The 14,210-nt window shown below is 38.4% G+C and overlaps 1 protein-coding gene across 4 annotated transcripts in view; it reads left to right on the top strand.

Moving 5' to 3' along the window:
* AP3S1 (adaptor related protein complex 3 subunit sigma 1) overlaps positions 1-14,210 on the top strand; it is a 74,926-nt gene that overhangs the window by 42,687 nt on the left and 18,029 nt on the right. For all 4 annotated transcript variants that reach the window (XM_036894613.2, XM_036894615.2, XM_036894614.2 and 1 more), the window contains exon 4: positions 11,831-11,902. In XM_036894613.2, coding sequence (XP_036750508.2) covers positions 11,831-11,902 — 72 coding nt within the window. The remainder of the gene's footprint in view (positions 1-11,830; positions 11,903-14,210) is intronic.

The following is a 14,210-nucleotide window of genomic DNA, read 5'->3' on the forward strand; positions in this document are numbered from 1 at the left end:
AGAGGGCATCTCTCATATTTACTGATCAAATGGTTGTTAACAACAATTAAATTCTGTATAGGGGAGTCAATGCTCAATGCACAATCATTAATCCACCCCAAGCCTAATTCTCGTCAGTCTCCAATCTTCTGAAGCATAATGAACAAGTTCTTACATGGAGAACAAATTCTTGCATACTGAATAAGTTCTTACATGGTGAACAGTACAAGGGCAGTCATCACAGAAACTTTCGGTTTTGATCACGCATTATGAACTATAAACAATCAGGTCAAATACTCGTTTGATTTTTATACTTGATTTATATGTGAATCCCACATTTCTCCCTTATTATTATTATCATTATTATTTTTAATAAAATGCTGAAGTGGTAGGTAGATGCAAGATAAAGGTAGAAAACATAGTTTAGTGCTGTAAGAGAGCAAATGCAGATGATCAGGTGTGTGCCTGTAGACTAAGTGTTAATCCAAGCTAGACAAGGGCAATAAAACATCCACATATGCAGAAGATTTCTCTCAAAACGGGGGGTGAGGTTCTAAGCCTCACCTCTGTTGATCCCCAATTTCTCACCTGATGGCCCCCCTGCGACTGTGCCTGTCTTAGGTTGTTCCTCCCTTGAGGAATCTTACCCGTCTCTGGCTAACCAGTCATCTTCTGGGGCCATACAGGGAAATGTAAAGTTGGTAAGTGAGAGAGAGAAGCCTTATTGTTTGAAATGGTTAGCTTTTTATTTCTTTGCATATTTATGCCCTGTAGCTTCTATGCCCAGCATTTGTCTTGAGGTGTCTTTACCACTTGGAAGAATTATGATACTCGGTAAATTTGATATGAGGCACGAATTCTATTTAAGGGTTGTAATTAGGAAGGAAGAAGAAAAGCTATAGAAGTAGCAGGCAGCAGAAAACATGGGAAAATTGATTACTTCTTTGACATATCTTCTTGTAGAGTAACTTAAGCATGTATAGGTTTTAAACTACTAATTAAATTGTGTACACACATTAACATAATAGGAATACAGTTACATAACCAAAGCAGACCTATAATTACCAGCCATCTCCAGTGAAACCAAGAAAACCAGTTAGGCACCCTAGGCATTTGTGAAAACTTATCTATGATATGGTGGATATTGTCCAACTGAACATGAACAGTCTGAGAGAAATCAGACAAATTAAAACAACCCATTCCTGGGGACTGTTCACATCCCATATGTTCTTTTTTAATTTTTTTTATTTTTTAGAGGGCATATCTTACATTTATTGATCAAATGTTTGTTAACAATAAAATTCTGTATAGGGGACTCAATGCACAATCATTAATCAACCCCAAGCCTAATTCTCAACAGTCTCCAATCTTCTGAAGTATAACGAACAAGTTCTTACATGGTGAATAAGTTCTTACATGGTGAACAGTACAAGGGCAGTCATCACAGAAACTTCCGGTTTTGAACACGCATTATGAACTATAAACAGGTCAAATATGAATATTCATTTGATTTTTATACTTGATTTATATGTGGATCCCACATTTCTCCCTTTATTATTATTATTATTATTATTATTTTTAATAAAATGCTGAAGTGGTAGGTAGATGTAAGATAAAGGTAGAAAACATAGTTTAGTGTTGTAAGAGAGAAAATGTAGATATCAGGTGTGGGCCTGTAGACTATGTGTTAATCCAAGCTAGACAAGGGCAATAAAACATCCATGGATGCAGAAGATTTCTCTCAGAACAGGGGGGGTGAGGTTCTAAGCCTCACCTCTGTTGATCCCCAATTTCTCACCTGATGGCCCCCCTGTGACTGTGCCTGTCTTAGGTTGTTCCTCCCTTGAGGAATCTTACCCGTCTCTGGCTAACCAGTCATCTTCTGGGGCCATACAGGGAAATGTAAAGTTGGTAAGTGAGAGAGAAGCCATATTGTTTGAAAAGGTTAGCTTTTTACTTCTTTGCAGATTTATGCCCTGTGGCTTCTATGCCCAGCATTTGTCTTGAGGTATCTTTAGCACTTGGAGGAATTCTGATACTCGGTAAATTCAATATGAGGTAAATTCTATTTAAGGGTTGTAATTAGGAAGGAAGAAGAAAAGCTATAGAGGTAGCAGATGGAAGAAAACATGGGAAGATTGATTATTTCTTTGACATATCTCTTGTAGAGTAACTTCAGCATGTGTAGGTTTTAAACTACTAATTAAATTGCACACACACATTAACATAATAGGAATACAGTTACATAACCAAAGCAGATCTATAATTACCAGCCATCTCCAGTGAGGCCAAGAAAACCAGTTAGGCACCCTAGGCATTTGTGAAAATTTGTCTATGATATGATGGATATTGTCCAACTGTACTTGAACAGTCTGAGAGAAATCAGACAAATTAAAACAGCCCATTCCTGGGAACTGTTCACATCCCATATGTTCTTTTAACAGTAGATAGTCTGTAGTTGTAAGATTTTGGAGCGCTACAACTTGCACTTCTCCTAATTCTTGGTTGAGTTTCAAAGAGTGTAGATCCAGTCAAATTTGTTGTTTTACTGTATGCACAGGCCAGCTTAGATATCTCCTTCTTCATCCCAATGGCAAGTCCAGGAACCGGTGGGATGAATGCAGCTACAACTGCAGCATCGCCTGGATCTTTGTTGAGGTTTTTTTGACGATCATCTTCTGGTATGACTCTTCCAGAGAGTGGTGATGTTGGAAGTTCTTCTTCATATCGTATCTTAGTTCATTTTCTGGGTAGCCAAATTAGGCTTTGATCCTCTGTATAAACACAAACAGACCCTTTGCCCACACTTTTATCTGCCCTTTATACCATTGTGTAGAACTCATTGGAGGTCACCACACAGGAACTGCTTTTTTTTTTTTTTTTTTATGAGAAAGGAATATTATCAGAAAAGTGTACCTCCATAGCCGATCATCTGACACCCTTTAAGTGACCAAAATTAAGGATGTTTAAAGCATGCATTAATCATTGATTTACAGTTAGTTTTATCCTATCATGGAGTAATCCCCCTTTTCTTTCTTTCTTTCTTTTTTTTTTTGTTATCTTTAATTTACACTTATATGAAGAATATTATGTTTACTAGGCTCTCCCCTATACCAGGTCCCCGCTATAAACCCCTTTACAGTCACTGTCCATCAGCATAGCTAAATGTTATAGAATCACTACTTGTCTTCTCTGTGTTGTACAGCCCTCCCCTTTCTCCCACCCCCCCATGCATGCTGATCTTAATACCCCCCTTCTTGCTCCCCACCCTTATCCCTCCTTACCCACCCATCCTCCCCAGTCCCTTTCCCTTTCGTACCTGTTAGTCCATTCTTGGGTTCTGTGATTCCGCTGCTGTTTTGTTCCTTCAGTTTTTCCTTTGTTCTTATACTCCACAGATGAGTGAAATCATTTGGTATTTCTCTTTCTCCGCTTGGCTTATTTCACTGAGCATAATACCCTCCAGCTCCATCCACGTTGCTGCAAATGGTAGGATTTGCCCTCTTCTTATGGCTGAGTAGTATTCCATTGTGTATATGTACCACATCTTCTTTATCCATTCATCTACCGATGGACATTTAGGTTGTTTCCAATTCTTGGCTATTGTAAATAGTGCTGCGATAAACATAGGGGTGCATTGGTCTTTCTCAAATTTGATTGCTGCATTCTTAGGGTAAATTCCTAGGAGTGCAATTCCTGGGTCAAATGGTAAGTCTGTTTTGAGCATTTTGATGAACCTCCATACTGCTTTCCACAATGGTTGAACTAGTTTACATTCCCACCAGCAGTGTAGGAGGGTTCCCATTTCTCCACAGCCTCGCCAACATTTGTTGTTGTTTGTCTTTTGGATGGCAGCCATCCTTACTGGTGTGAGGTGATACCTCATTGTAGTTTTAATTTGCATTTCTCTGATAGTTAGTGATGTGGAGCACCTTTTCATGTGTCTGTTGGCTATCTGTATTTCTTTTTTGGAGAACTGTCTGTTCAGTCCCTCTGCCCATTTTTTAATTGGATTATTTGATTTTTGTTTGTTGAGGGATGTGAGCTCTTTTATATTTTGGACATCAAGCCTTTATCAGATCTGTCATTTACAAATATATTCTCCCATACCATAGGGTTCCTTTTTGTTCTGTTGATGGTGTCTTTTGCTGTACAGAAGTTTTTCAGCTTAATATAGTCCCACTTATTCATTTTTGCTGTTGTTTTCCTTGCCCGGGGAGATATGTTCAAGAAGAGGTCGCTCATGTTTATGTCTAAGAGGTTTTTGCCTATGTTTTTTTCCACGAGTTTAATGGTTTCATGGCTTACATTCAGGTCTTTGATCCATTTTGAATTTACTTTTGTATATGGGCTTAGACAATGGTCTAGTTTCATTCACTTACATGTAGCTGTCCAATTGTGCCAGCACCATCTGTTGAAGAGACTGTCATTTCGCCATTGTATGTCCATGGCTCCTTTATCAAATATTAATTGACCATATATGTTTGGGTTAATGTCTGGAGTCTCTAGTCTGTTCCACTGGTCTGTGGCTCTGTTCTTGTGCCAGTACCAAATTGTCTTGATTACTATGGCTTTGTAGTAGAGCTTGAAATTGTGGAGTGAGATCCCCCCTACTTTATTCTTCTTTCTCAAGATTGCTTTGGCTATTCGGGGTCTTTGATGTTTCCATATGAATTTTTGAATTATTTGTTCCAGTTCATTGAAGAATGTTGCTGGTAATTTGATAGGGATTACATCAAATCTGTATATTGCTTTGGGCAGGATGGCCATTTTGACGATATTAATTCTTCCTAGCCACGAGCATGGGATGAGTTTCCATTTCTTAGTGTCCCCTTTAATTTCTCTTAAGACTGACTTGTAGTTTTCAGAGTATAGGTCATTCACTTCTTTGGTTAGATTTATTCCTAGGTATTTTATTCTTTTTGATGTAATTGTGAATGGAATTGTTTTCCTGATTTCTCTTTCTATTGGTTCATTGTTAGTGTATTGGAAAGCTACAGATTTCTGTGTGTTAATTTTGTATCCTGCAACTTTGCTGTATTCCGATATCAGTTCTAGTAGTTTTGGGGTGGAGTCTTTAGGGTTTTTTATGTACAATATCATGTCATCTGCAAATAGTGACAGTTTAACTTCTTCTTTACCAATCTGGATTCCTTGTATTTCTTTGTTTTGTCTGATTGCCGTGGCTTGGACCTCCAGTACTATGTTAAATAGCAGTGGGGAGAGTGGGCATCCCTGTCTTGTTCCCGATCTCAGAGGAAAAGCTTTCAGCTTCTCGCTGTTCAGTATAATGTTGGCTGTGCGTTTATGATATATGGCCGTTATTATGTTGAGGTACTTGCCCTCTATTCCCATTTTGCTGAGAGTTTTTATCATGAATGGATGTTGAATTCTGTCAAATGCTTTTTCAGCATCTATGGAGATGATCATGTGGTTTTTGTCTTTCTTTTTGTTAATGTGGTGGATGATGTTGATGGATTTTTAAATGTTGTACCATCCTTGCATCCCTGGGATGAATCCCACTTGGTCATGGTGTATGATCCTTTTGATGTATTTTTGAATTTGGTTTGCTAATATTTTGTTGAGTATTTTTGCATTCACATTCGTCAGGGATATTGGTCTGTAGTTTTCTATTTTTGTGGGGTCTTTGCCTGGTTTTGGTATTAGGGTGATGTTGGCTTCATAGAATGAGTTTGGGAGTATTCCCTCCTCCTCTATTTTTTGGAAAACTTTAAGGAGAATGGGTATTATGTCTTCTCTGTTTGTCTGATAAAATTCCGAGGTAAATCCATCTGGCCCAGGGGTTTTGTTCTTGGGTAGTTTTTTTATTACCGTTTCAATTTCTTTGCTCGTAATTGGTTTGTTTAACTTTTGTGTTTCTTCCTTGGTTAGTCTTGGAAGGTTGTATTTTTCTAGGAAGTTGTCCATTTCTTCTAGGTTTTCCAGCTTGTTGGCATATAGGTTTTCATAGTAGTCTTTAATAATTCTTTGTATTTCTGTGGAGTCTGTCTTGATTTTTCCGTTCTCATTACTGATTCTGTTGATTTGTGTTGATTCTCTTTTTCTCTTAATAAGTTTGGCTAGAGGCTTATCTATTTTGTTTATTTTCTCAAAGAACCAGCTCTTGGTTCAATTGATTTTTGCTATTGTTTTATTCTTCTCAATTTTGTTTATTTCTTCTCTGATCTTTATTATGTCCCTCCTTCTGCTGACCTTAGGCCTCATTTGTTCTTCTTTTTCCAATTTTGATGCTTGTGATGTTAGACTATTCATTTGGGATTGTTCTTCCTTCTTCAAGTGTGCCTGGATCACTATATACTTTCCTTTTAAGACAGCTTTCGCTGTGTCCCACAGAAGTTGGGGCTTTGTGTTGTTGTTGTCATTTGTTTCTATATATTCCTTGATCTCTATTTTAATTTGTTCGTATATCCATTGATTATTTAGGAGCATGTTGTTAAGCCTCCATGTGTTTATGAGCCTTTTTGTTTTCTTTGAAGAATTTATTTCTAGTTTTATACCTTTGTGGTCTGAAAAATTGGTTGGTAGAATTTCAGTATTTTGGATTTAGCTGAGGCTCTTTTTGTGGGCTAGTATGTGGTCTATTCTGGAGAATATTCCATGTGCACTTGAGAAGAATGTATATCCTGTTGCTTTTGGATGTAGAGTTCTATAGATGTCTATTAGGTCCATCTGCTCTACTGTGTTGTTCAGTGCTTCCGTGTCCTTACTTATTTTCTGCCCGGTGGATCTATCCTTCGGGGTGAGTGGTGTGTTGAAGTCTCCTAAAATGAATGCATTGCAGTCTATTTCCCCCTTTAGTTCTGTTAGTATTTGTTTCACATATGCTGGTGCTCCTGTGTTGGGTGTATATATATTTAGAATGGTTATATCCTCTTGTTGGACTGAGCTCTTTATCATTATGTAGTGTCCTTCTTTATCTCTTGTTACTTTCTTTGTTTTGAAGTCTATTTTGTCTGATATTAGTACTGCAACCCCTGCTTTCTTCTCGCTGTTGTTTGCCTGAAATATGTTTTTCCGTCCCTTGACTTTTAGTCTGTACATGTCTTTGGGTTTGAGGTGAGTTTCTTGTAAGCAGCATATGGATGAGTCTTGCTTTTTTATCCATTCTATTACTCTGTGTCTTTTGATTGGTGCATTCAGTCCATTTACATTTAGGGTGACTATTGAAAGATATGTACTTATTGCCATTGCAGACTTTAGATTCGTGGTTACCAAAGGTTCAAGGTTAGCCTCTTTAGTATCTTACTACCTAACTTAGCTCGCTTATTGAGCTGTTATATACACTGTCTGGAGATTCTTTTCTTCTCTCCCTTCTTATTCCTCCTCCTCCATTCTTCATATGTTGGGTGTTTTGTTCTGTGCTCTTTCTAGGAGTGCTCCCATCTAGAGCAGTCCCTGTAAGATGTCCTGTAGAGGTGGTTTGTGGGAAGCAAATCCCCTCAGATTTTGCCTGACTGGCAATTGTTTAATCCCACCATCGTATTTAAATGATAGTTGTGCTGGATACAGTATCCTTGGTTCAAGGCCCTTCTGTTTCATTGCATTACATATATCATGCCATTCTCTTCTGGCCTGTAAGGTTTCTGTCGAGAAGTCTGATGTTAGCCTGATGGGTTTTCCTTTATAGGTGACCTTTTTCTCTCTAGCTGCCTCTAAAACTCTTTCCTTGTCCTTGATCTTTGCCATTTTAATTATTATGTGTCTTGGTGTTGTCCTCCTTGGATCCTTTCTGTTGGGGGTTCTGTGTATTTCCGTGGTCTGTTCGATTATTTCCTCCCTGAGTTTGGGGAAGTTTTCAGCAATTATTTCTTCCAAGATACTTTCCATCCCTTTTTCTCTTCTTCTTCTGGTACCCCTATAATACGGATATTGTTCCTTTTTTATTGGTCACGCAGTTCTCTTAATATTGTTTCATTCCTGGAGATCCTTTTGTCTCTCTCTATGTCAGCTTCTATGCGTTCCTGTTCTCTGGTTTCTATTCCATCAATGGCCTCTTGTATCTTATCCATTCTGCTTATAAATCCTTCCAGAGTTTGTTTCATTTCTGTAATCTCCTTTCTGGCATCTGTGATCTCCCTCCGGACTTCGTCCCATTTCTCTTGCATATTTCTCTGCATCTCTGTCAGCATGTTTATGATTTTTATTTTGAATTCTTTGTCGGGAAGACTGGTTAGGTCTGTCTCCTTCTCTGGTGTTGCCTCTGTGATCTTGGTTTGCCTGTAATTTTGTCTTTTCGTGGTGATAGGAATAGTTAGCAGAGCTGGGACGAGTGACGGCTGGAAGATCTTCCCTTCTTGTTGGTTTGTGGCCCTCCTCTCCTGGGAGAACAGCGACCTCTAGTGGCTTGTGCTGGGCAGCTGCGCGCAGACAGGGTTTCTGCTTCCTGCCCGGCTGCTATGGAGTTCATCTCCGCTGTTGCTGTGGGCGTGGCCTGGCTCGGGCAGCTACTCCAACATGGTGGAGCCCTATTGGAGGGGGAGCAGCCTGGAGGCTATTTATCTCCATAAGGGGCCTCCGTGCTCCCTGCTGCCCAGGGGGTTAGAGTGCCTAAAGATCCCCAGATTCCCTACCTCTGGACTAAGTGTCCCGCCCTGCCCCTTTAAGACTTCCAAAAAGCACTCGCCAAAACAAAAGAACAACAACAAAAATAGAAAAATAATGAATTAAAAATTAAGAAAAAAAGAAAGAAAAAAAAAAAGGCCACTCACTTTTCTTTTGTTCTCTGGCGCCGGCCTCTGGTACCCGCTCACCGGTCTTGCTGCCCTGTTTCCCTAGTGTTGAGGGTCCCTGTCCCTTTAAGACTTCCAAAAAGCACCCGCCAAAACAAAACAACGACAACAAAAAGAAAAAAATAATGGCCACTCGTTTTTCTTTATTATCCGGCGCCAGCCTCAGGCACCCGCTCACCGGTCTTGCTGCCCTGTTTCCCTAGTATTGGGGTCCCTTTCCCTTTAAGACTTCCAAAAAGCACTCGCCAAAACAAAGCAACAACAGCAAAAAAAAAATGTCCGCTCGCTTTTCTTTTGTTCTCCGGCGCCGGCCTCTGATACCCGTTCGCCAGTCATGCTGCACTGTTTCCCTAGTATTGGAGTCCCTGTCCCTTTAAGACTTCCAAAAAGCAGTCGCCAAAACAAAACAACAACAACAACAACAACAAAAATGGCCGCTCGCTTTTCTTTTGTCCTCCAGCGCCGGCCTCCGGTACCCGCTCACCGGTCTTGCTGCCCTGTTTCCCTAGTATCCAGGACTCCATGCATGCACTGTGTCTGCGCTCTGGTCCGGATGGCTGGGGCTGGGTGTTCGGCAGTCCTGGGCTCCGTCTCCCTCCCGCTCTGCCTGCTCTTCTCCCGCCGGGAGCTGGGGGAGGGGCACTCGGCTCCCGCGGGGCTGGGGCTTGTATCTTACCCCCTTCGTGAGGCGCTGGGTTCTCTCAGGTGCAGATGTGGTCTGGATATTGTCCTGTGTCCTCTGGTCTTTATTCTAGGAAGGGTTGTCTTTGTTATATTTTCATAGATATATGTGGTTTTGGGAGGAGATTTCCGCTGCTCTACTCACCCCGCCATCTTGGCTCCACCCCCGATTAGATTTTTGTACTTTTTTCAGTAAAAATTTACTGAAGGGCACCAAACTTAAATGGCTTTATTTCCAATAACTTATTTAGCTATGGTTTTATAAATTGGTATTCAGACCATTTCCAAGTTAAAGACACTATTTCAAAAGTGAATATTTTCTTCTTTCTCAATGGGAAAAGTTTTTTCTTTTTCATTCTCATTCTTAATTTCCCCAAAAAGTTCATATTTGTTAAGTGCTTATTCTGTGTTCAACAACTTTATTCCAGGTGAGTAATCCTCATAACAATAAATCTGTTTTAACAAGAAGGAAAAAGAATCTGAATTAGAAATAGAATGAATAATGTCGTTTCAGGGACCATGTCACCAAGACCTTGAGAAGAAATAGATAAATTTGGGATTTTGGGTGGATACTCAACAATATTTATTTTCTACTTATCATAAAATTGAAGTAAATTAGAAACTCCCTTGAGGCTGATGTATATGCCCCACACTTGATCATCTTAACAACCTGCCTTCTGATAAATGAAATTATGTGTAAAATTATATTCTTGGTTACTACAGACCTCTTATTTATCTTACTGACTTTAGTCTAAGAGTCAACAAACTGTGGCCAGCAGGTCAAATCCAGTCTGCTACCTGTTTTTGTAAATAAAGTTTTACTGAAACAGAGACATGCTCATGTTTATGTATTGTCTATGGCTGCTCTTGTGCTCACAAGGCCTAACATATTTACTCTCTGGCCCTTTTCAGAGAACGTTTGCCAACTCCTGGTCTAAGACAATATTGATTATAGTCATATATTTACATATCTACATTGTTTCACCCTTCTTATCCATTTACATTGATGCTAGGAAGGAACCTTGGGTAGTGGATCTCTGTAAACGACCTGAGGTTGGAGAGTTACAGCAAGAAGCCTGCTGTAATTCTCTGTTTAGATTTCACTCTTTGTCCTATAGTATCACCTATGAATAGGGTGACCATACATTTCACTTTGCTTGGAACAGTCCTGGCTTGCATCTGTTGTTCTGGTTTGTAATTATCATTGATAATATTACATACTATTATTATAACATAATAATAACTGATGGCTGTTTCCTTCTACTCTTAACATCTCCAAGTTTGAATGACAAATTGTATGGTTGTTCTAGCTCTGAAAGTTGTCACTGAGAAGGGTAGTGGAAATAGAGATAGAATAGTCAGTGACATCTATGCAAGGTAGAATTTAACAGGTTACTTTTAAAAGTTCTGTCAGGGTCCCTGACATCATTCCAGTGACTTCCTAGGATTCACAAGACTCAGAACTTGTTGTGCTCATGGTTATGGTTTATTACAGTAAAAGGATACAGAATAAAATCATCAAAGGCACACATGATAGGAAGTCTGGAAGAAACCAGGTACAAGTTGCTAGGTGTTCTTCCCACTGGAGTCACACAAGATGTGCTTGATTCCCTCACAAATGGTATGTGATGGCATGAGCAAAGTATCCCAGCCAGAGAAGCTCACCCTAGCCTTGGTGTCCAGGATGTTTATTGGGGGTCAGTCACATAGGCATGTGGCACCATTATGACTGACCTTGGTTATTTAAGTTCCAGAACCTCAGAGAAAAAGAGATGTTCACCATAAATCACATTGTTAGCATGAATTTATTTGCTCCAACTGAGTGTGGCCCAAGACCTCAGGCATGCAAAAACACTCTTATAAGACAGAACTTCCCAAAGTCTCAGAGCTAAGTTCCTAAGGGCTAGTCTGAAACAAGCCATTTAGGGAATATGTACGGTTTGAACAACCTAGGCTGGCTGAGTTAACTGTTTCCCAAACAAGGTCATCCAAGGTATTCAAGCCAGAATTTGAACCCAAGAAAGTCTGATTCCAAAGTCTGTGCTCTTTCCATGAGTAATTTCTAGTTATCTTCTATACTGATCTGCTAATTAAAAATTATTGGCTACATTAGATATGGTAGTTTCTTAATTATGCCTGTCTATCTCAATAAATATTTCTAATAAGCCTTCTTTTTTCCTCACATGAAGATAGCCTGATTTGAAAATTTTTCACTGCTTTAGTAACTAACAGTGCTAAGAATTTCTAGTTGTTAGTTATTTTCAGCAGATTGAAAGCACATGAAGTATAGACTATAATTATTCCTTTTGCATTTAATAGGATTTTTAATTTAAAACAAAGAAATGAGATGATAGAGTCAGAAAAGTTTTAGTTCACAATTAAGAATTGTCTGCCTTTAACCTCTTTCTTTTTTTTTTTAGGTATTTGTGGAAACATTAGACAAGTGTTTTGAAAATGTCTGTGAACTGGATTTAATTTTCCATGTAGACAAGGTATGACTTCTATATTGTCAAATCTTCTAAGCTTTTTATCTAAGAAAAATGTTAATTCATATTTGTTAAAGTAAAAATGGATTTAGTGAATAATAATGGTTTTACTCTTGTATTTATTATTCAATCAATATATTATATTCCCTGTGAGCCAGGCACTGTGTGTTTAGTGAAGAAGATTCAAACCCTGCTCTAGAGGAATTCACATCTAGATGAGGAAACATGGCTTTAAGAAGTAACTATATGTTTAGAGTGTTACTGAGAACACAACTGAACTACTTGTGCCTAGGACATTGTAAATGGAGGGAATTACATTTAAACTGGATTTTTTTTGAAGGATTAGTAGCTGCTTCACAGAGAGAAAAGAAGATGTCTCTACAGGCAGAGATAAAATAAAGGCTTTTTGTGAAGGGGGTTATTGATATTGATCAAGAGGCCTAATTTTAAAGTGCCTTTAGTGCCATGGATTTTTGGCTTCATTCTGAAGCACTGTAATGTTTTTAAGCAGGTGTTTATTGACACTGTTGCTTTGTTTGTACAATTTTTCAAGCAGATAATTTTTTTCTGCCTTAACAGAGGTTGGCTTGGTACATGGGAGATTAAAGACAGGGAAATCAGTTAGGAGTCTGTTGCAGTAATCCAGCAATAAATGAACTAAGGCAGTACTGTAGGGTTGGAAGAAGGTAGGGGTGACAGGACTCGATGGCCTGTTGAACACTGGACTCAAGACAGGAAGAACGACTGGGTGTTGTAACCAGTGTTACTGTGTGTTGGCGATGGGGGATTTAGGGGGAAGACATTCCACTTTTACATATACAGATTTTTTAAATTCTGTATTAAGTTTATATGATGTAACATTGTTTTGAATGATTAAGCCATTGAATAAAGGTCTGAAAATAATCTTCTAAGAGTTCTAGTGAAAAATGTGATTTTTAAAAATCAGCTTTATTGAGGTATAATTTACATGCTTTAAAATTCAGTTTTGAGCATACAGTTAACTAGTTTGAGCAAGTGTATTTATTTCTGTAATCAGTGCCACAATTGAGATATAGCACAGGAATGCATTTTGGTATTTGTGAATATCAGAAGAATATATTTGTTGTTAGCCAATCCTCTAGATCATATTTCTCACTAATCATCTCATATATTAACTCATTTTGGACAAAGGGTTTAAACTTGATATTTTAAGAGTCTACTTTTAGTTTTCTATTGCTTTCCTCTATTATATCTTATGCTTTTTCACACTTAAAAAGACTTCTGTTATTTTTAGGCAATGTGGTTCACAATATTTAAAATTACGGTTTACTACATGATTAAAATGCTTTAAAAAGCTCTTTTAAAATGACTGCTCAAAGACCATTAGCTTATATAATACATCTAGTGATTTTTTTGAAGAAAATTGAGGATTCTATTATAAAACACTGTGATAAAAGTAGTTTTCACATTTGTAGTAGAGAATAAACATTTTCCTTAATAGGGAAATTAAGCTGTGCTTTATCTGCAACTTCTATACATGACACATGATGTTTTTAAAACTTCTGTTTTACATTAATGTACATTCATTTTAGAAAAATCAGAAAATACAGAGAAGAGGAAAATAGAGACCATTTCAATTTCAGAGATTGACTACCTAGCATTATGGGATAAACTGAGGCATATTAAATATTTTATGAGTTTATTTTGAGCAAAAGTTGATTAAAATCAGGCAGCACCAGACTGGAAAGTGGTTAGGAGCACTTCCCTGACAGGAGCTGGGGACAGATTTAGAAGAGGCCGAAGCAAAGCGAGGGAGTCTGCTTGGCTATAGCTTAAGTGGTTGCTTTTTTGGAAAAGCCAAGTTGACTGTTTGTGGTTGGTTGTCCTTATGTTTGATTTCTTAACTTTGAGGCATGTACAGGTATTGGTGGGTTTCCATTTTAGAGTGTGAGTATTTGTAGACTTTGCGTGCAAGTAAGTACAGAAATAAATGAATTAAAAATAAACAAAAATGGGATCATATGATCTGTAGTTTTTATAGACTGTTCATTTCACTCAACAGTGCATCACAATTTTGGAACCTGCCAAAATTAACTTTCTTCTTTCCAGGCTAAGCCCTTGTTTTAACTGGTTTCAGAGCAATCAGACAAAAGCTTCAGGATATCAAGAGTCAGAGACAGGTCAAGTAGGTATTTCCTGGCCTTGCATTCTCTGTAAACACAATGTTTTGTTTGAAGCCCTTCCCTGAAAGCAGGATTACTTTCAACTTGCAAGCAACCCTGGGTCTTCCAGCAGTTAGGGATCTCCTTAGTGGCTCCACTCATTTTTTCTTAGG

The sequence above is a fragment of the Manis pentadactyla genome, chromosome 13 (assembly GCF_030020395.1).
Source record: "Manis pentadactyla isolate mManPen7 chromosome 13, mManPen7.hap1, whole genome shotgun sequence".
Taxonomy (NCBI): domain Eukaryota; kingdom Metazoa; phylum Chordata; class Mammalia; order Pholidota; family Manidae; genus Manis; species Manis pentadactyla.